The 22,995-nt window shown below is 43.1% G+C and overlaps 2 protein-coding genes across 5 annotated transcripts in view; both read left to right on the forward strand.

Moving 5' to 3' along the window:
- Nucleotides 1-3,518, forward strand: part of LOC127915144 (myelin basic protein-like) — a 48,395-nt gene extending 44,877 nt beyond the window's left edge. The window contains exon 4 of the mRNA XM_052494111.1: nucleotides 3,158-3,518. Coding sequence (XP_052350071.1) covers nucleotides 3,158-3,456 — 299 coding nt within the window. The 3' untranslated portion in view covers nucleotides 3,457-3,518. The remainder of the gene's footprint in view (nucleotides 1-3,157) is intronic.
- A 14-nt stretch (nucleotides 3,519-3,532) lies between these two features.
- On the forward strand, nucleotides 3,533-22,721 carry LOC118367299 (myelin basic protein-like). Of its 4 annotated transcripts, XM_035750620.2 has the most exons (7): nucleotides 3,533-3,684; nucleotides 16,627-16,719; nucleotides 17,036-17,062; nucleotides 17,386-17,415; nucleotides 18,695-18,769; nucleotides 18,986-19,004; nucleotides 21,091-22,721. In XM_035750620.2, the coding sequence occupies exons 1-6, from the start codon at nucleotides 3,571-3,573 to the stop codon at nucleotides 18,986-18,988; spliced, it is 342 nt and encodes a 113-aa protein (XP_035606513.1). In that variant the 5' UTR covers nucleotides 3,533-3,570; the 3' UTR covers nucleotides 18,989-19,004; nucleotides 21,091-22,721. The 4 variants fall into 4 exon arrangements, with proteins under 4 accessions (XP_035606513.1, XP_035606511.1, XP_035606514.1 ...); XM_035750618.2 differs by lacking the exon at nucleotides 18,986-19,004; XM_035750621.2 differs by lacking the exon at nucleotides 17,386-17,415.
- Nucleotides 22,722-22,995: the final 274 nt, after the last annotated feature.

Raw genomic sequence — 22,995 nt, forward strand, 5'->3', positions numbered from 1 at the left:
AAGAGTTTTGGAGAGAAAAGAAAGAAGGGAGACCGAGAGTCCTGTTCAGGTCTCTGTCGCAGTATCGCTGTCAGGGAACCAAAGACAAAGCACTAAAGGGGTATTCCACCTCAAAATCAAAGTCGGTCAGATGTGTTGAGACATTTTTTTTTAACGCAGTCTAATATCAAGATGACTTATTTATCGTTATAAACTTTATTCATAACTGTATTATTATTATTAGATGGGCAATGCAAAACTATAAAACTGTACGTTTGCTGGAGTTTCAATCTGCAGAGGTGTTTCAATGTCAACACATGTAACACACACCTAGATAACCACACCTATGGATTACCTTTCCCAGAGTCACAGAGCGAGGGAAAAGGGGTTAGACAGATTATTCAGCGTTTTTTTTTTGTTGTGTTTGCCAAGCATACAAGATGCGAGGTGACTTGTCATCATACTGTAAGTGCAGTGGAAAGGGCTTATCAGAGCAACGCTAGTAGTTTTGTTTTGCTGAGATAGTGGGTTTGATGGTAGTTGATGATGGAGGTGATGGAGCGAGATGGCTCTGTAACATAACAGGGCCACTGCCGGGAGGAAATACGTCTGAACAGTTTGCTCATATTGGGGAGCTGCTGGAACACCAGAGCACAGGCACTGCTTTCATCATCATTTTATAACATCAAATCACTATGTCTTTATAGCATTGTCACAGCAGCACAAACCTCAACCACGTCTACTGGGGAAATATCTCTCTCATCCTCTCTCTCATTCTCTCTCCTTCCTTTTCATACTATATCAATGAATCCCTTTCTCTCTCTCTTTCTCTCTCTCTTTCTCTCTCTCTTTCTCTCTCTCTTTCTCCTTTCTCTCTTTCTTTCTTTCTTTCTCTTTTTTCTTTCTTTCTTTCTTTCTCTCTCTCTCTCTTCTCTCTCTCTCTCTTCTGATCTTTCTTTTCTCTCTCTCTCTTCTGATCTTTCTTTTCTCTCTCTCTCTCCTGATCTTTCTTTTCTCTCTCTCTCTCTCCTCTCCTCTCCTCTCCTCTCCTCTCCTCTCTCTCCTCTCTCCTCTCTCCTCTCCTCTCCTCTCCTCTCCTCTCCTCCTCTCCTCTCCTCTCCTCTCCTCTCCTCTCCTCTCCTCTCCTCCTCTCCTCTTTCTTTTCTCTCTCTCTCTCTCCTCTCCTCTCCTCTCCTCTCCTCTCCTCTCCTCTGATCTTTCTTTTCTCTGTCCTGCTCTTCTAGTCTCTCATATTCCATGTTGTGAGGTGTAGGATCGCAATTACAGTTGCCTTTCACCAAGGTGACAAGGGATGTTTGGTTCTGTGATTTGTTCACTGGGAAGGTCTTAGTGACTCCTAGAGAAATAAGGAAAGATGTGCTGGTGGCATCCTGGTTCCCCAATGGGCTTTGAGCTTTGGTTGAGACCAGCCGTCCTTTCATCCTTTTACACAATCATATCTAAGAGCAATTTGTTTTAGTAAGTAAATAGCTTCCGCTACAGAAAACCTGCTTTCATGGTAGATATTTCATTTCAGTGTTGCCAGTTCAAGTGTCTGTGATTTTTGTTGTTGCAGCTGACTCGAGCAGTATGGCTCTACCTCCATGTACATCATTCACACAACTCTAACAGTCTCAGCGTCCGTGCTTTAGTTGTACTCAGATGTACGCGTCTCTTTGTTCATAGAATCTGAAAATGTGTCAGTAGATCCAGATCTGGAAGTTCGGTTTGGTTCTCCAAATTGCAATTTTTAAATATTTTTTTACATGTTTTATTCTAAATGCTGTGATATCCTTCCATCTGAACGCCTTGTTGATCCATTTTGAGTTATTGTTGAGGTCTTTCTCGAACCCAATGGTCTGCTCAAACCGGCTCAAACCAACGCCTGCCTTGCAGCTGCTCAGGTCGTCAGATAAGTGTCACTGTGCATCGGGTTGAAAATCCATACTTATAGGAGTTATTTTAGGGACACTGGCCTCCTTGTCCCACATAAATAACTATGCGGCTCTGACAATAGACCACTGTTGAGGAAATATTAGCATGCGGATTCCACTGTTGTTTTTTCCTACACCATTTCGTCCAGTATAGTGTCTACATTGTTCTTTGGGGAGCGCTGCGCTGCATGCCCTGTGCTCTGGGAGCTAGCTAGCATGGTGGCTTCTGTCAGAAGGGATAAGTTACAGGTAATGCCGTAGATCTCAGTGTCCCACTGATGGCCATAGTGTCCATTCGCACATGTGGAAAACAAATGGAGAAACGTGTGAATTAGCGTGTCAGCGTTGGACATTCAATGACAAATGACTGACCTCTGGATATGAGTACCACCCTGCATCCATCTGCTGGCCTGGCTCTGAAGCTAAGCAGGGTTGTTCTTGGACGCGAGACCAGATGCTGCTGGATCTGGTGTTGAGGGCCAGTAGGAGGTACTCTTTCCTTATGGTCTAAAATATATATATTTCCTAATGCCCCAGGGCAGTGATTGGGGACATTTCCCTGTGTAGGGGTGCTGTCTTTCAAATGCGACATTAAACAGGTGTTCTGACTCTGTGGTCACTAAAGATCCCATGTCACTTATCTTAAAGAGTAGGGATGTTAACACTCGGTGTCCTGACTAAATTCACAATCTGGCCCTCATACCATCATGGCCACCTAATCATCCCCAGCCTCCAATTGGCTCATTCATCGCCCTTCCTCTCCCCTGTAACTATTCCCGAGGTCATTGTTGTAAATGAGAATGTGTTCTCAGTCAACTTACCTGGTGAAAGTATTCCTCTACAGGAATGTGGATAGTATGCCATTATAATTCCAAGAGAGTTATTGGGCTTGTGGTGGGGGTTTGGGGAAGGATATGTGTGTGCAATGTTACTTTTTTACAGTATTAGAACTGTAAGGAACTTTTGGCATGGACTGAGGGAGGAGACGATGAAACTGTTTTGATAGTACCGTAGGTAATGTCCCTTGCTAACAATGTATGGTTTTCCCAGGTGCAATAATCTCCTAGCTATGCATTTGATCTGTGTTCTAGATCTATTACAGGGCATGTCACTCAGGATCCCTTCTCTGTTGAGTTTCTCTGGCAGAAAGGGCAGGGTCTTGTCAAAGGGACTCATTGTGCAGGGCCCTTGTGCGCCATGCAGGCCCCATGGTCCAATAGATAACCCTTGTTGTTTCTGCGCAGGCCTGGGTGAGGCAGATGTGAACCCGAACAATGGCTGCCCCTCTGAGAAGGCGTCGGCGGCGACTGACTCCACGGGCACTGAGGGGCCCAGCAGTTCCTGGAACGAGGCCAGCACAGCTGATGCTGACGATAGCGCCGCGCCACGCCCCCACCTGGTCCGCCTCTTCTCCCGAGATGCACCGGGCCGCGAGGACAACACCTTCAAAGACCGCCCTTCTGAATCGGATGAGCTACAGACCATCCAAGAGCACAGCGGAGCGGGATCAGAGTGCGGTTCAGAGGATCAGGATCTAGACTAAGATTGTTTCTTTGCCCTCCCTTTCTCGATCTTTAATACCCCCTTCGCTCTTACCTGAGAGACCGAACCCCACTTACAGAGATACTAGCAGCATTACCCAACCCTAACCACCGACATGGCAACTGCAAGCTCCTCTGGACTGTCTAGCCTGGGAAGGAAAAAGAAGGCACCTGGCCTTATGGATCAAATTGGGAACTTCTTTGGAGGGGACAAGAAGAGGAAGAGCAAGGTGAGGAAATCAGAGAGTTTGATTTGTTTCAAAGATACACCTCTAAAGTACCATGTTTTATTGTTGTGTTCAGTCTTAATTTGAGGGACTAATGTCTGACTTATGGTTTTGGCAGATTGTGATCTGTTTTTGTTTTTGTCTCAATTTGCTTCGATTTTATGTCATTTTTTTCTTTTCTTGTGATGTACCAAAGTTTGACATTCTCCTGAAATTTGCTTCTTTGCGAATGAATGGCATTGAAAGCTACATTTACACTGGATAACTGATTTGGGTGTGGTTTGAGATTGGTGTAGCGCAAAGAGGCTTTGGCTTAAAGTCATTGGACTAATTGTTCTGTGATTGTTAGTACCACAATAAAATGTCATTTACATGTTTTATTTTACATTTTATTTCAGTTAGAGCTTCAAGGCATATGTGCTACTTATATGGTCAGCGTAGCCTAGTGGTTAGAGCGTTGGACTAGTAACCGGAAGGTTGTGAGTTCAAACCCCCGAGCTGACAAGGTACAAATCTGTCGTTCTGCCCCTGAACAGGCAGTTAACCCACTGTTCCCAGGCCGTCATTGAAAATAAGAATATGTTCTTAACTGACTTGCCTGGTTAAATAAAGGTAAAATAAATAAAAAATAGTTGTGGTACAGGACAGGTGAATGATTGAATTGATCCATGTACGTGTGTGTGCTTTCATTCCAAATATACTCTATGCTTAACTCATAAATATATCTAAAACTGGAGCCATTTTAAAGCTGTTGTATCAGGTATTTTTAAGAGAGAGTAATGATTCGGGAGATTTCATGGGGAAAATTGGAATAAATGTCATATGTCAGCACCCTTACTTGGATGTATTTTGGGAGAGACTGGTATGATTGTTAGGCTACCAATTTTCCTGATTTCTGAGTCTTTAGTAGTTAGCCATTTTAACTGTGGATAGTCCATGGTGGGGAACTATAACCTAAATGCCTTGCATGGACCTCCATTAGGTGTGGAGAGGATTCTCTCACTCCTTCTTTACAAAGACAGCTCGAGCCCATAATATTGTACATAATCCAACATAAATAATATACTATAGAGTAGGAAAACCCATTTATCTCGGCTAATCCTTATCCTATATGGGTTTATGTATAATTCATGATGCTGCGTTGTGTCATCGGAGTTCAGACAATATATGTCATTTAGCGGACGCTTTCACCCAAAGCGATTTACAGTCATGCATACATTTGAAGTATGGGCAGTCCCGGGAATTGAACCCACTATCCTGGCGTAGCAAGCGCCACCTGGACCCAGATGTGTGTGTGGATAACTGTTGCGGTACAGTGAGAATAGTTGAGCCCACATTGCCTTGTTTGTCTCTCTCTCTCTCTCTCGATCTCTCTGTGATATGCTAAATGCTAAATCCCAAAGCCTCTCCTTTGAGCTGGTGACGGGGGATGTAGATAAATTGATATGACAACCCAGTGCAGTGCACATTTCAGTCCGCTTGGCACTGTTTGTTTATCAGTTGTCATCTAAACCAAAATGTACTGTATATTTCAACAGTTATGCGTTGAAGTTGGTACACTGTATTGAAGAGAGAGTTCAAGTCCAACTCCGTTATGCTGTCCAGCTCTGCTTCACTCTGGGGATTGGGAGTGACTTCCTCATTGGTTCAGAGAGGAGAATGGTAGTTTGAGATGGTGATCCAATAAGGTTGCAGAATGTGTTCTGAACTGTCTCAACAATATGCATTCCTCCCATGCCTTGTAACAACGTCAGAGAGGACAAAAATCTTTTGACCGTTGCATATTTGAATTAAATCTCAGATCAAAGTAATTTGAGCAGTTTTTGTTTTTTTCATTTGGGGAATGATTTGGTTGTGTGCATCGTAGATGAGATTCTTTCACGTTTTAAACATCATTGGAATGTGCTGCTAAAACATCTGCCACGAGTGAAAAATGTCAGTGTATTTGCCTGTCAAAATTGAATGAACAAAATTATTGTAAAAGAGCCAGTATTAGCTTTTTGTTTTTATCTTCTTGTTTGAATTTAATTGTCACCTCTTTCTGTTCTTTCAGGAAATTGTACGTTGTTTTCTACATCAGAGTTGTGGAGTTGCCTTCAGATGTGTGATAAGTGTTTTGTATTTCAAATATATGATCCCTAACTCTCTGTTGCCTCGAGCAGAATGTAATTTTTTTCTGCACTGATCAAAGTTTAAAAAAGGATAAACAGGTTCAACATTTGTTTTTATTTTATCTTAACGGTCCAATGTAGGCGTTTATTTTTTTTTTAATATCAAATCATTTCTGGGTGACAGTCAAGTACCTTACTGTGATTTGTTTTGGTTAAAAGAAACAAATAGCTTCTTAGCAAAGAGTAATTTCTCAAGCAAGAATTTAGCTAGGACTAAGTGGGAGTGGTCTGAGTGGGGAGGGGGAAACTAGCTGTTATTGGCAGAGAAGTTTGAAACTGTTTCTTATTGGTCTTAACTAATTGACTGCCTGGTAATCCCACCAAAACAGGCTTAAATTTCAGCCTGTCTTTTCAAACAGCTCTTCCACTAAAAGGGAATTGTCATAATTTTCAACATTTCACAGTATTATTCCAGCCTCATAGTGTGGAAATATACACTGGGCGTACAAAACATTAGGAACGTGTCCTTTGGAGGGTGGACTATTCTTGATACACACGGGAAGCTGTTGAGCATGAACAACCCAGCAGCATTGCAGCTCTTGACACACTCAAACCGGTGCGCCTGGCACCTACTACCATACCCCGTTCAAAGGCATTTCAATCTTTTGTCTTGCCCATTCACCCTCTGAATGGCACACACACACTACAATCCACATCTCAATAGTCTCAATGCTTAAAAATCCTTCTTTAACCTTTTACTGCAGTTGGCTAAATCAGGGTCAGTATTTCTTGATAGTCTTAAACAAATCTATTTTGAAACCAAAGTATACACCTCACACGCACGGTTATGGGCTTTAAAAAAAGAAGACACTTGTACCATGTCAGATATAGAGTTGAAATGTATTCAATCTTGAGTTTGCATCCCAATATTACACTTTATACACATCACAGAAGACTGAAATATAACAAAACCTTTTGACATAGAAACAACCAGATTTGCCGTTAAATTTGTATTTATTTATTATTAATTAAGAAAAAAATCTGAATAACATTTCACCCATGATGCAACTAGGTAATTTGACTGCAGGAATGGGCTACTGTTATTGACTGATATGAATGTTCACTGTTGAGCCATGGATCCTTTTACAACCTGGAGTTATCTCTTTCTGTTGTACATTCTTGTCTTGGTTTCACCTGTATTTTTTTTGGCCTTTCATTAGTTGATTCTGGTTTGAAACTAGTTCATGGGAATATACATGGTGATGTCATATATAGTTTAAGAAATTAGAAAGATATCACCAAAAAACAAAGACAAAACTGATTTAACCTCAGGAACTGAAGCCAATTTGTTACCTGTCAAAGCTGATTGGTAATCCGTATTATTCAAAAAGGGGAAGACCTTATTAGACTAATTTGATGGATAAATGAGTGTCTATGTGCAGGCACCATGAAACTGAACTCCATGACAGCAAAATAAGTCAACTTAAATACGGGGTCTATTGAGTAACTTTGTCAGGACGAGGACCCGATCGCCTGAAGAATGTTAAAAGTACAGTAAAACAACTGTTTATGATTCAGAACCCAAAAGCTTCTAAGAGCTGAACTCCTCCCGCCAGCTTAATGGAGCACCGCTCAGGTTCACTGGTGTCTTTCTACCCAGACCTGGATCAAATACTATCTAAAAATCATTTCAAATGCTTCAGCTGGGCTTGATTGAGCTTGCCTGGCACAATGGAGCCAATAGAGTAGTCTCAAAAGTGAAAGCCCTGCCCAACTGGACCTCAAGGCAGACTAAAGTATAGTATTTGAACCCAGGTCTTCCTTGACCCTGTCAGGAACTGTGTTTGTGTGTGTGGGAGTCTGTTTGATCCCAGGGTGGATCCATGGACCCAATTCGAAAGATCCCTTTTGTACTGCTTTGAGATATCCAACTGATGCTTGTCATTTTGTTTTGTATTTCCTGTGAATTGTAATGACCAACATCTGTTCCTAACCTGATCCTGTTCTGAGCTTTTGGATAAATGGCTTGATTAAACTCTCTTAACAACACCCACCCTAAGCAGTGTTTGTTATGCTTTTGTGTTGTTGTTGTTGTTTATTATGTAATATCACTTTTGTTGTGATGTGAACTTCATTCATCTGATGACTGTTATTTATTCAATCCCCTATCTATGTTTAATTGTTACCAGATTTAAATTAATCATGTCCCAACTCACTCATTAGGAATTTGGGGCACAACGGAAGAAGTTGTTTAACGAGTTACCATCTCCCGAATTAAACTCAAGAAGATATATATATATATATATCCATAACAGTCACTTATTAATCATTACCTCATCAGTTCTCATTCTGAACAGTCGTTGCTTTGGTTTGGTTCATACAGTTTTTAATAACATCACAAAATGAAAACTAGTATGACATTTGTTTTCGACATCTACTCATTGACCATTTCCCACATTCGGATGTTAGAAATGTTTGTTCCAAAGTTCATCTTTTGGACATTAGAGTTTCTGGCATGCAGAAGTCTCTTTAGACAAAATATATTTAATTCCCAATACTAAAGGGTAGAGAGAGAAAGTTCCCCCCCCTCCAGAGATTTACAGCAGGGTGTGAAGGTGACCATCCAGCAGCTCCCGCTCTCATCTCTGTGGGCGAGAGAGGGAGAGGCCTGGTTTCTGTCACCCCCCCACCAGTCTGATCTTCCCATTCTGATCCTCAAAGGACAGTCATGACACTTTTAATAACCCTTCCTCTGATGCAACACTACGGTGAATGTCCTTCCAACAATTCAGTTTCGATCCGGTCTAGCTTGAGGTGGTCAATGCGAGGAATAGCCAATGGAGAAGCTGGCCCAGTTGAAGAGTGAATGGAACGTACATCATCAAACTATTCCCATTTGTTTTGTCTTATCACTTCTTAAGTGGATAAGACCACACTCTTCAGTAAACAGCATAACGGCTGGGAGAAATGTGGTGTAGACTTCATGGAAATATGAGGCTTACTCTTAGCTCAGCTTTGATTAAGTAGCTTAAGGCCATGTACAATGGGGGCTAATGTCTTGTTCTTTGGATAAAAGAACTAGAAGGTACACCAACATTGACTGATACCCTGGTACCAGATCTGTTTGCTCTTTCTTAGCCAACTCTTAGAATTGTTGTCATGCCAAACAGTCTGGCCTCACCTCAATCTCCATATCTGATCATGCTGTCATTGATGGGCACAGTGATAAGTTAATCATGTTTGACATGACAATGACCATAGGATTTGGCAAGACCGCATTAACAGATCTGGGACCAGGTTAATATGCTGAATTTGTTCTTTTGGAAATGCATCTTAGTACTGTCTGCCTTATGACTTTTATTCAACTGAAAATTATATTTCAGTCATTTGTATTTTATGCTTTTTTTAATTGAACGTATTTTTTGAATTGCTTTTTTAATTGAACATCTTGGAAAGCTTATCAAGAGACAGTAAATCAGGATAAAACAACAGGGTTTATTTCTTGTTTTCATTTTGTATTCAGGCGAACAAAGGGGCAAATAACAGCTGTTTTCAAAACCAACCGGAATACAAAATGAAAACAAGAAAGTCTGTCTCACTTTTGTCTGTCCCACTTTTTGGAGACCTCCAGTGAAGTATTGTCATGCTACTTCTCATTGAACCCATTAGATGTTCCTCGTGGTCAGCAATGAAAGAGTCAAGGAGTCAATGCTACCTTGTTCTTAATGTGTACATTTTACCAATATCTAAGACCATAATAGTGATAGCCAGAGTCAAGTCAAGTATTCATACTTGAGAGCGAAACAAGGACATGAAACAGAACCTGAACTTGCTCTGAGCACTACATGTATTTGACTGTGGTATAGTTGGTGTTTTGTTTGTTTTAGGATCCAGAGGTGATGAGGACTGAGGAGTGTAGAGCATACCTACTATTACCCTACTTTCACCTGGCACTGTAAGACAAGCGGGGTCAAATGTCAAGAGCTAGGCCTCACTAGACATCCGGTCCAGTACCCTGGGATTGGATGGTAAAGAACCAGTTCAATTATGGTTCACCAGATTGTAGTCCCCAACTTTGTCTTGTTATTGTTGTCAGTGTTAGGGAATGACCTGGAGCGCCACTGCTTTCTCATATGACACTTTGTTGTAAACTGTCAACCCCCTGAGGTAGTTGTCCAATTCCTGCTAGCTTCTCTTAAATCGTTGGAGAAGTTGCAGCAAAGAGACAACTGATGAGGTCATCTGGCAGTAGAAGTACTTCAAAAAGTCTGTCCTCCTGAGACTACGAACTGTTACAGTAGATGTCACTTCAAAGGAGTCAGTGAGAGGCTAGTGGATCTGCATCCGGTGAGTCTTACTAATCAATCGCAGAGTTGTCAGTTATGACACTGACGGACATTGTTCTATGTGAGCAATCAAATCTAAGTCAAATGTAAAGCTCTGCTGGATTGAGGAGCATGCACTATATATTCAGTTGAAATCGGGAGTGTACATACACTTTAGCCAAATACATTTAAACTCGGTTTTTCACAATTCCTGACATTTCATCCTGGTAAAAAATTCCCTTTATTAGGTCAGTTAGGATCACCACTTTATTTTAATAATGTGAAATTTCAGAATAATAGTAGAGAGAATTATTTACTTCAGCTTTTATTTCTTTCATTACATTCCCAGTGGGTCATACATTTACATACACTCAATTAGTATTTGGTAGCATTGACTTTAAATTGTAACTTGGGTCAAATGTTTCGGGTTGCCTTCCACAAGCTTCCCACAATAATTTGGGTGAATTGTGGCCCATTCCTCCTGACAGAGCTGGTGTAACTGAGTCAGGTTTGTAGGCCTCCTTGCTCACACACGCCTTTTCAGTTCTGCCCACAAATTGTCTATAGGATTGAGGTCAGGGCTTTGTGATGGCCACTCCAATACCTTGACTTTGTTGTCCTTAAGCCATTTTGCCACAACTTTGGAAGTATGCTTGGGGTCATTGTCCATTTGGAAGACTGATTTGCGACCAAGCTTTAACTTCCTGACTGATGTCTTGAGATGTTGCTTTAATATATCCACATAATGTTTTGATGCCATCCAAGTGCACCAGTCCCTCCTGCAGCAGAGCACACCGACAACACCCGCCACCTCCGTGCTTCACGGTTGGAATGTGTTCTTCGGCTTGCAAGCCTCCCCCTTTTTCCTCCAAACATAAGAATGGTAATTATGGCCAAACAGTTCTATTTTTGTTTCATCAGACAAGAAGACATTTCTCCAAAAAGTACGATCTTTGTCTCCATGTGCAGTTGCAAATGTAGTCTGGCTTTTTTTTTTATGGAGGTTTTGGAGCAGTGGCTTCTTTCTTGCTGAAAGTCCTTTCAGGTTATGTTGATATAGTACTATTGTACCTGTTTCCTCCAGCATCTTCACAAGGTCCTTTGCTGCTGTTCTGGAATTGAGTTGCATTTTTCACATCAAAGTACGTTCATCTCTAGGAGACAGAACGCGTCTCCTTCCTGAGCGGTATGACGGCTGCGTGGTCCCATGGTGTTTATACTTGAGCACTATTGTTTGTGCAAATGAACATGGTACCTTCAGGCATTTGGAAATTGCTCCCAAGGATGAACCAGACTTCTGGAGGTCTACAATTTTTTTCTGAGGTCTGGCTAATTTCTTTTGATTTTCCCATGATGTCAAGCAAACAGGCACTGAGTTTGGAGAAAGTCCTTGAAGCACATCCACAGGTACACCTCCAATTGACTCAAATTATGTCAATTAGCCTATCAAAAGCTTCTAAAGCCATGACATAATTTTCTGGAATTTTCCAAGCTGTTTAAAGTCACAGTCAAATTAGTGTATGTAAACTTCTGACCCACTGGATTTGTGATATAGTGAATTATAAGTGAAATAATCTGTAAACAATTGTTGGACAAATTACTTGTGTCATGCACAAAGTAGATGTCCTAACCAACTTTCCAAAACTATAGTTTGTTAACAAGAAACATGCAGTTGAAAAACAAGTTTTAATGACTCCAACCTAAGTGTATGTAAACTTCCGACTTCAACTGCATGGGTAAGATCTGTTTATTTGACAGGGGGCAGTTTGTGATTTGTGTGTGTCCACAATAACTCACACACTGTCTCAATAGGATAGGATGTAGTGATAACTATGTGGCCCACATATCCTCCTGCTCCTTAGTAAATAATACATTATTACAATTAATTTATTCCAGAATAAATGATTGACCGTGATCCATTTCTGAAGGAGTCTGCTTCCAGGTTTGACCTCCAGCACCTCCGAGGAGAGAGGTTTGACAGTAATTAAATCCCCAGGGATGAGGTGTCCTATGAGTCCTGAATACTCTCTCTACCTGGGTCTAGGTGACCTTGTTCTTCACTGCAGGAAACTTTTGGTTACTATGACATTAACATGACGGTGTAATCTGGTCTATAATCCATTCAAGACTGCAGTTCTGATTTATGACTGTTGTCACGATAGAGGTAAGATTTTTGCATTACGACTGTACTGACCTAACACCTCTGGATTTAACAGCCTCTATGTCAGAGGTGAAAGGACACTGACGTGTTAATGGGATAGTGAAGTGTCAAGCCAAGTGTTACCGAACTTTCTCTACCACGGCTGGGCTGCCATGAGAGCAGCTCGCCGAGTTCAGAACGTATAAATGGAAGTCCATTGTTATGCAAATCCAATCATGTATGTTGAGGATGAAACTGGATTTGTAGCTTTATGAAATTTGGATGGCAGTGTGATGCATTTTTATTGTCGTTTTTTTCCGCTGTGGAATGAGCACAGCTACTTTGTGACGTCTGAATTGTGGCCAAATGACAAACGAGCGCCGTGCCAGGAACACACACTTACCTCTCATACTCTTCAAACATCAAACAGAGAGAGGAGAACATTCCCTCCGTCCCTTCCTCCCTCCCTACGCAACAATCCCCCGCTCTGCTCTATCCTGAAAGGACCCTCCCTTGCTTCAGAATACCGTTGTCCTTTGAACACTCTTCTTGTGTTGGAAAATACTATACTATACTGGCAACGTTCAATGCAACATGTTTCAGTAAAGGACATGTGAAGTTCATAACTGAATATTGTGATCCCTCTTTACTAATATATCCAAACGGATTCTAAATTCAGAATTTAGGATTACTCAATGTAAAATAAGGTCAAGTAGGAGTTTTAAAAAAGAAAGCAGTTTTATCAACAAAAAATATATATATTTTCAGAACTATTGTCTGATTCACTGATGCATTTTGAATGACCTTTTACTCCTGGCACAGGAGGCTGCTGAGGGGAGGACAGCTCATGATAATGGCCGGAACAGAGCAAATGGAATGGCATCAAACACCTGGAAACCATGTGTTTGATGTATTTCATACCATTCCACTGATTCCACTCCAGTCATTACCACCAGCCCGTTCTCCCCAATTAAAGTGCCACCAACCTCCTGTGACTCCTAGAGTCATACAAATTCCACGGAACAATACTTTCCAAAAATTCGGAATCAGCTACAATTTAGAAGGTTTTCTCAAGCTGCCAACGTGATGTAACATACAATACTGTGTAATTGATGGTCTAGTTACATTATCTGAAGACAAAGCGTGGGTTTAAGGTACAGACAAACCCGAGGCAACACTGAAATCCTCACTGGGCACCTCTCTCTTCACGTCTATTCCTCTTTTGCTAGCTCCTTGCCTGTCTTACCCCTGTCTTTCAATGTCTCTCTCGCTCTACTTCTCTCCCTCCACTTTCTGACTTTCTTTCCCAACTCTTTCTCTCAGGCCGCTCAATCTCTGGAACTGTATTTAGTGGGAACATAACTGGAACTTCTGATGTGTGTGAGACGCGGCTGTGAGACAGATCAGTTCTTCACAACAACCACAAGGCGGTGAAGTTAATTCAGCTGTACCAGCTCCAGCACAAACCCAGCGAGCACTTTTTTGGTTGAAAATAACTTATTTTCCACATCTTTTGCTCATAGGGAACGAACTGACCAACCCACAACCATGCTACCTATTGGCTATTCTACTGAGCGTCATCTTTATTCATAAATGTGTTGGATATTATCATCCACTTCCACTAGAATGCGACGCTTAGTTTGATAGATTCTAAATGACCTCTGGTCCTCCGGGTTAGATACCTAGTTATTGGAGAGGATAATGCTCATAAGAACACAACACATTTTCTATAGCAATGTGTTTCTTTCCAGAGGTCATGGTCTGCATGAGTATGAATCCATCCATCCAACCATCCATCCATATATGGGCAGAAAAGACAGTGAATGAGATTCAATTGGAACCCCTAATGAGTGTATTATATTGTGAATTGATGCACAGGGGTGAAAGTTTACCCTCTCATTTGGGTAAAGTTCTCTCATAGGGATAATCACAGGGATTCAGTGAGAGCCTCTCCACTCTCTTCACTTACTGACATGAATGGGGGCATAAAGGTCCCCTTGCTCTCACTTCACAAAATACCACAGAGAGAGAGGCACTCATTAGGAAGAAATGGGTTTCGCTATATCAAAGGATGTTATTCACAAACATACCCCTAAATAGCCAACCGGGAATAATCAGGGTTATTATTGAGAAAATGACAATGAATCTTTTCAGAATCACACAATTTTAATTAAGGTCCCAGTTGTGTGCGTCTGGAAGGTACATGTTGAAGCCTATTGTGAGAGAGAGGGGGATGCTATTTATTCAAGTTCAAGAGAACGAGACATAGAGCTAATTTTGCATTCATCCCCATCCAATCCTCTAAAGATGTATCTGTCTGAAGTACAACTTAATTGTATTGATCTCTACTTAACTTCCCCTTCAACAGCATTTAGTGTTGATATTTACCACACTTTGCAAAAGATCCAAAACTTTTTCTTACTGACTTTATTAATTTATTTATAATTCCTTCATCCAATTAGTTTTTAACCACTTATTTTCCGTTTGAATGAGTTTTGGATGGGCGTTATCTGTGGACACCTACGTGAGTCTGCTGTGAATGACTCATAGAGCTTATCTCAGGTCCTCTGTGATGTAAGAGCTCCCCAGGTAGTCCATCCAGTGGAAGAAGTCGTTCCACAGCCACAGAAAATGTGCTCCAGCATCCCTGGTGTTTGGCAATATGCCACCAGCTGTTTCCAATGGTAACACCTTTCAGAAGCTGGAGAGTGGAGGCAGAGTAGAGCCTGGTCTGGTTCAGGGAACACACTTTATTGTTAGGTTGTGTTGGACTATATGTATTCCCGCTGTGCCTTTATAATGTTCTTCCATCCCTCCCTCCGTTCCTTCTTCCATCCCGCCCTCCTTTCCTTCTTCCATCCCTCCCTCCGTTCCTTCTTACATCCCTCCCTCCGTTCCTTCTTCCATCCCGCCCTCCGTTCCTTCTTCCATCCCTCCCTCCGTTCCTTCTTCCATCCCTCCCTCCGTTCCTTCTTCCATCCCTCCCTCCGTTCCTTCTTACATCCCTCCCTCCGTTCCTTCTTCCATCCCGCCCTCCGTTCCTTCTTACATCCCGCCCTCCGTTCCTTCTTCCATCCCTCCCTCCGTTCCTTCTTACATCGCTCCCTCCGTTCCTTCTTCCATCCCTCCCTCCGTTCCTTCTTCCATCCCGCCCTCCTTTCCTTCTTCCATCCCGCCCTCCTTTCCTTCTTCCATCCCTCCCTCCCTCCGTTCCTTCTTCCATCCCTCCCTCCGTTCCTTCTTCCATCCCTCCCTCCGTTCCTTCTTCCATCCCTCCCTCTGTTCCTTCTTCCATCCCTCCCTCCGTTCCTTCTTCCATCCCTCCCTCCGTTCCTTCTTCCATCCCGCCCTCCTTTCCTTCTTCCATCCCGCCCTCCTTTCCTTCTTCCATCCCTCCCTCCGTTCCTTCTTCCATCCCTCCCTCCGTTCCTTCTTCCATCCCTCCCTCCGTTCCTTCTTCCATCCCTCCCTCCGTTCCTTCTTCCATCCCTCCCTCCGTTCCTTCTTCCATCCCTCCCTCCGTTCCTTCTTCCATCCCTCCCTCCGTTCCTTCTTCCATCCCGCCCTCCTTTCCTTCTTCCATCCCTCCCTCCGTTCCTTCTTCCATCCCTCCCTCCGTTCCTTCTTCCATCCCGCCCTCCTTTCCTTCTTCCATCCCGCCTTCCTTTCCTTCTTCCATCCCGCCCTCCGTTCCTTCTTCCATCCATCCCTCCCTCCGTTCCTTCTTACATCCCACCCTCCTTTCCTTCTTCCATCCCTCCCTCCGTTCCTTCTTCCATCCCGCCCTCCTTTCCTTCTTCCATCCCGCCCTCCTTTCATTCTTCCATCCCGCCCTCCTTTCCTTCTTACATCCACCCTCCTTTCCTTCTTCCATCCCGCCCTCCTTTCCTTCTTCCATCCCGCCCTCCGTTCCTTCTTCCATCCATCCCTCCCTCCGTTCCTTCTTACATCCCACCCTCCTTTCCTTCTTCCATCCCTCCCTCCGTTCCTTCTTCCATCCCGCCCTCCTTTCCTTCTTCCATCCCGCCCTCCTTTCATTCTTCCATCCCGCCCTCCTTTCCTTCTTACATCCACCCTCCTTTCCTTCTTCCATCCCGCCCTCCTTTCATTCTTCCATCCCGCCCTCCTTTCCTTCTTACATCCCACCCTCCTTTCCTTCTTCCATCCCCTCCTTTCCTTCTTCCATCCCACCCTCCTTTCCTTCTTCCATCCCGCCCTCCTTTCCTTCTTACATCCCGCCCTCCTTTCCTTCTTCCATCCCCTCCTTTCCTTCTTCCATCCCACCCTCCTTTCCTTCTTACATCCCGCCCTCCTTTCCTTCTTCCATCCCCTCCTTTCCTTCTTCCATCCCTCCCTCCATTTCCTCCAGGGCTCTTTCCGTGGCCTGTCCTCTCCTGTCAGACCTGCCAAGGCAGCCCCTAAGGGTGGGGAGAACGCTGTTGTGCGCCTCTTCAGAACGATCGTGAGTCACCCCATTTGCATAGTTTTCCACTGTTGATGTTTGACTTGTTGATATGAGGGCGTCAGGTAGTCTACCAGTTAAGAGCAGGTAGCCTAGCAGTAGAAATAACTTTAGGCCAGTAAACGAAAGGTCACTGGTTCGAATCCCTGAGCCAACTAGGTGAAAAATCCTTTGATGTGCCCTTGAGCAAGGCACTTAACCCTATTTGATCCTGTAAGTCGCTCTGGATAAGAGTGTCTTCTAAATGACTAAAATGTAATGAGGAATACCCTCATCTATTGTATTTCTAAAGATCTCTGTCACTCTCTCCCCTCAGGTGTCCCCTGCCCCTCCTAAGTCTAGGGTGAGCCCCATTTACTTTTACTTTTTGTCAATATTGTCCAATTGAGGAGTCGAAGGTTGTTTTTCGTCTTTGGATGGGATTGTGTATTTGGCTTTGTTAATAACATGTGATGTCACTGAGCGTATCTCACTGAGTCTGTGCTCTCTCTGGTGACGCGAGCGTCTGCCTTGCTCTGCTCTGCTCTGCCCTGGATGTGGACTCATCTCTTCATGCTGCACTGCCTTTGCTCTGCGTAAGGCCTGAGTGATTAACTCTCCTCCCCTCACCCCTGTGTCTCACCCCTGTCTATTCCCTGTCTCTGTCTCGTACGTGTCCTTGTCCAGTGGACGGCAATGACTGCGAAACTAGGCCAGGTACGTGGTTAAACGCTACAGCTAAAGCAAACGAAGAGAAAAATCCCCGGCCACTCTTTAAAACAGTCTATTCTGTAACCATTTTAAGGCTCGAGAGCTTGTTGTAATCCAAGCATACATGCATAACGCCCTCATCGGTTTTTCTATTTTATTAAATCATGTTTTGAGTGGTTTTGTTTGGCAAGCTCTCCGCCTCCGGCTCAATTGAATATCCAGTTCTTTATTTTCTGAAGTCGTTTTTCCTTTTTGGTATGATAACCAGCAACTTAATCCTGCTTTTTCTTATTTGCCTCGTCCTCTTCTCTTGGCCCCTGTTGGCCCCTGTGCGAGCGTGCATGCACGTGTGTGTGATTTGTGTGTGTGTGTGCACATGCGTTTGTGTCTTTGTGTGTGTCTCTGTGTGTGTATGTGTCAGTGGTGGCAGCTGATGAGAAGGACGGCTCATAGTAATGCCTGGAACGGATTCAATGGAATTGTATGAGCTACATGGAAACCACGTTTGATGCCATTCCATTTACTCCATTCCAGCCATTATTATGAGCCGTCCTCCCCTCAGCAGCCTCCGCTAGTGTGTATGAGTGTGTGTGTGTGTTGTAGATGTTATGAGTCACACATAACAGTTAACATTGTGTGGGGGGAATAACAGAGTGATAAGGGATGAGACCTTTTAAGCTCTTCTCCGAGGTAAGGGATCTTTAAGTAACACTTTGAAGTGTTCCTCCCCAACATTTCATTCATCCTCATGCATGTTTATTGGAGTTTTGCGTGAACGGTTCCCAGTCTAAACCCCCCCCCTGTGAGAGTCAGAGCAGCCACAGCTCAGCTGTTACTGAGATTGAATTTAGAAAGTGCTTAAGTGGGAGCACCTCCACTTTGACTCAGATTGATTTGCTCCAATGAGCCACTTTTTGATCTAGGCTAGACTAGTTCAAAACTGTTAGGTAAAATTGCACTCCGTAATAAGAGTCACTGACTCAAAGGCCATCTTTTCTATAAACTCGTCACCTGCTGGCTTTCAGTTGAGCCTGGGGACGACGCTGTCGCTTCTATTGTTTTCAGGCAACATGATATTATCAGAAAACATTCTTTAAAACAACCATGCAATACCCACGTAAGATATGTACACGATGCCGCTTTTTAGCCATTAGTAAATCATTTAGATGAGCAAACACAGAGACGAGCTGGCAAAAGCACACACTGACTGGGCCACCATGCTTGGTGGCAACAACATTGTCTCCCGGTGTCTTACCTCACCCCTGCTCTCTTCCGGGTGTCTCAGAAGTCAACAGGATCCGCCAAGGTGAAGAAGGCCGGTGCAGGCGACAGCGGAACCCTGTCCAAGATCTTCAAAATGGTAAACGAACACGAAACCCATTTATAAAGGAACAAAAATGCTCTGATCTGTCTTTGACAGTAACATGAAAAGGGAATATCCAATTATATAATTCCCTTTGTATGTTATCGAAACTAATTCCAGAATGTGCACTTGATTAAACAGATGGGATCTTCTTTCTCTTGTCCTTGTTCTTTCTCTTCTCCCTTCTATCACTCTCTTCTTCTTTCACCTCAGTGATGATAGCCACCATTCAGTGAGTAGCTAATGAGTCATGGGCGGCAATATATATTTACTCTTACTTGCTATGAATTTATTCAACGTTGATAGGCTAAGATGACACCTTCCATTGCCTATCATACCCCCGGCAGAATAACTGCACCTTGAGACAGCCTCTAGACAGTGATAATTACAGTGTCTGGCTGATGCTACAGGCTTCATGCATTAAAGAGTGCAGTTTGATGTCAAAGGTAACGCTATTTGTGGCTTGATACGGACATGCAGCACCTAACATAATTGGCAGCTTACTTGCATGCAGTGATCTTGCACCTGTGGGCCTACACATCGAAACCAGCTTTAGGGATAGTAGTCTTGCTTACTCTTAATGGCTGTTCTAAGACCTGTGCTAACTGCAATGGGACATGCTTAGCAATTACAATTGTGGCGTGTGGTAGCTTTGCTCACTTTGCCGATGGCTTCCGCGACTGTAAACACACCGTCAGGTAAGCCAAGCTGTTATGGAAGCAGTGCCTTGCATTCTTTCTACAACTAGGACATTGCGCTTTTAATTAGATTGACCATCTGGTTCATGCATGTGTGTACCAAGCACACTGTATATCATACTGGGATACTACACAGACAGACTTATTCAAGAGGTCCTTCTCCGACGCAGTAGGCCACACGTACAGGTAAGGCAGACACACTTATATACACTTGAGTGAATACTTAATGACTTTTAGAGGAGCAGCATAGCACCCCGGTGTGTTCGTCTCAAACGGATGACAGAGGTGTTTGAACAGAGGGTATACCATTTATAGATATTTTTTTACGACAGTCTCTACTCTACCTCTCTCTTTTGGTCTCCACCTCTGTCTGTCTCTCTCCTTCTCCTACGCTCCCCGGTTATCCTTCTCACCTCTCACTCTGCTCCGGGCGACTCACTTTCTCCTCTGAGCAGTGACTCGGAGAGCTCCTGCATTCTGATTGGCTGTTGTTTGTTTGTTTGTCTCTCCTTGCGTCATCCATGGCATGGTGAATGCTAATCTCTAGGACATGCTCTGGAGGTCTCTGGCAGTTTTAATTACCCAGTCTGGCCCAAGCTTCAGATACAGTTATTTAATTAGGCAGAATAGGCACTGAGAGCTTATGTTCCGGTAGGTACAGTCAGTGCACTCACAGTGATTAGCAAGGCAACCAAGCACAGTCATCTCCCTCGTACCATACAGGGGGCCTACTTTTAAAAATGTTTAGAGAGAGTCTGTATATATCCACATGCTCCCTGCATATGTGTCTTTGCTAGTTGGACTATGTGGCATTATGAAACTAAAAGATGAAGACGATCAAGTCTATAAATGTGTGGGTAAATAGTACACCAATCTTCTCTTGCTTATAGCGTGTTTCCTCACAATCTCTCTGCCTAATTGGCGTTAAGCTAAAGCCACCATCTTTAGTGCTTCCGATTACCGTTTTGTTTTTATCATTATCTGGGGACGGACTTTTATTTCACGTTTTCTTTTCATTTGTTTTCCATTCTCCAGTTCTGTTACCGCATTCTAATTAGTTTGTTTTTCGAACCGATAATGATTTTAAACTCAAATTGCTGTAAGAATGGCTCAGAGCCTGGCCCTTTGCCTCTGATCTCCTTTTGTTTCAGGAGATTTGAAGCCTTTGTACGTTGTGGATTATATTCATTCCAATAGTTCTCCCTAAAGAATTGTCTCATTTGTATAATCTTTGTTCCGTTCCAATTCCTCCCCTCTTTCTCCTACTTTTATATCCCCATGAGAAAATGCACAATCTATTCTTAGGGATTGAGCTTGGTGAACACAGCACAACACATCATTGATCAGTTTTGGCAACAACATGCAAATTAGAACTGGGAGATGTCTCTTTTTAGGGCATAGCCGAGAATTCACAAAAGAAACAATTCTGATAATACCTAGAACTCACCCACCTACTCTAACAAAACAATTGTACACAATGCTCAAGGCCACGTAGACTGTACGTCAATATACAGCTGGACATGTGTGTCCTAATTAGCAGGTCCCTTTAGTGAGCATCGTTAGCGAATGACAAAAACAATCCATTTCCTGATTATTATTTTGTCTCTCACTCTCTTGCAGGGCACAAGCCGGACTGGGTCCCTACCCAAAAAATGAGGTCCCTTTCAAGAGCACAAAGGCAGACGTCAAGGAAAGGGACACGAGTGGGGGAAAACAAAGAAGATAAAAGAACGGATCTTTGTCGACTCACACACACACCTCTTCCCTGCTTTTCTAACCCTTTCATTTTATAACTCAAATGCACCTGGCTGGTAGATATAGCGACACAATCTGTGCCCCCACACCCCGCCCCTGCTCCTCCCTCCCGCCTCTCCTGTGCAACCATCTTGGATGTGAACTGTTGCCGAAGTCATCCGGACCCCCCTCTCACAGCCTAAAGGACCCCTGTCGTAGCTCTACAGTATCTTCATTTCTATTTCTCTGTCTGTCTGTCTGTCTGTATAGTGTCGTCTAACAAGGCTGGCTATCTGGACCAGACCTGGCTGAAGTAGCTTAGGTCCAATTGACCTGGCCCTGACCGCCTGTGGTTGTGAAAGTGTGACCAGGTCTGGTTCTGGTTCAGAAACGAACGATTATCTGTCTTGTCATGCTCGTCTTTGTCGTTCCCCCCCCCCAAACCCCGCACACTCTCCCATTTCCTGTACAACCTGACATGAATTCATAGCTAAGCATCGTCTTACTCAGCTTGCATGGGTTGTTGCGATGGCCAGTTGGCCATGTGTTTGTACGTCTTTACCGTCCCGTGTCATCAGTGTAAGTGTCCTGTCTTACGTGTTGCTGTCCTTCCATGTTTTTACATTAGGGTCTATGGCTGGCTGTGATCTTCGGTGGTAAAATGACATCGAGCTACTGAAAGTTAACCCACTAAAAGTCTCGCCTGTAGTATCCACTGAATTGTAGAAATCAATGGATGATGTTATCATTTCTAATATTATTCTCATTCGATTTTCAGTACATGTAGATCGATTAGGACACTAATGTGTATGGGATTGGGAGTTTCCCCATCCAGATATAACGGAGATTTGTCTAAAGTGCACTGTTTTGACCTTTGAAAAGTAGACACGGACTGCTCTGAAACCAAGCTCACGCTGGACCTGCCACAAACATGGCATTTCCAATGGCAGGACAGATTCAGACCCTTTCCCCCATTAGGTGTGGTGTTCTCTGTCTTAAGTATCTCTTGCTTCATATATCTATCGAAGCACTGCACAAAATATGAATACAAAACAGCTAGCAAAGCAATACCATTTCTGACTGCCAAAAAACTATGTGCTGTGTTTACTCCATGTGGATATTAAAACACCAACACTGTCATAAAGGTGCTCCTTATTTAACTGTGTAAAAGCATAAATGTTATTAAAAAAAAGATGAAGATGGATACAGAGGGCGTGGAGTTTGTTGACCAAGGTACGAGCGATGAGTTGCATAAAACTGCTTATTACTGCCACTGTACTGTCCAATATCCTCCCACCAGTCTTTCCTCCATTTGTTTAAGTAAATAAAAAATGTGTGTAATCTGTATCCCCCCCCCGTCACCCATGTCTTAATGTGCGCGTGTTTTTGTATGGGTCCTGTGAATGAATGTAAATGAAACTCTCGAGACCCTCATTGTTGTATCGGTAATAAAAAGATGTACGACCAGCCACTTAATAACTTGGAAAAAATAAAGGAATTAAAAATCATTAAATCGTTATGGGTCTCTGGTTGTGTTGTTTTGATAGACATTTAAAAAGTAGTGTACACACATGCAGTAACTTGCCGGTGTAGGGTACAAGAAGTGATGAAATATTCATCTTTGTTTAGGTCAGGTCATTGTGTCGTTTGAAGCAGACTCATGCCAGAGCTGCATCTCACTCCTGCTTCCAAGAGTAATTGTGTTTGCTCAATAATTGCATAATCAAGGAGAGGAATTTAATAATTCCTCAATGTGGGGGAAGAGACATTTGTTTTTATAGAAGTTGAAAG

The sequence above is a fragment of the Oncorhynchus keta genome, chromosome 34, assembly GCF_023373465.1.
Source record: "Oncorhynchus keta strain PuntledgeMale-10-30-2019 chromosome 34, Oket_V2, whole genome shotgun sequence".
NCBI classification, from domain to species: domain Eukaryota; kingdom Metazoa; phylum Chordata; class Actinopteri; order Salmoniformes; family Salmonidae; genus Oncorhynchus; species Oncorhynchus keta.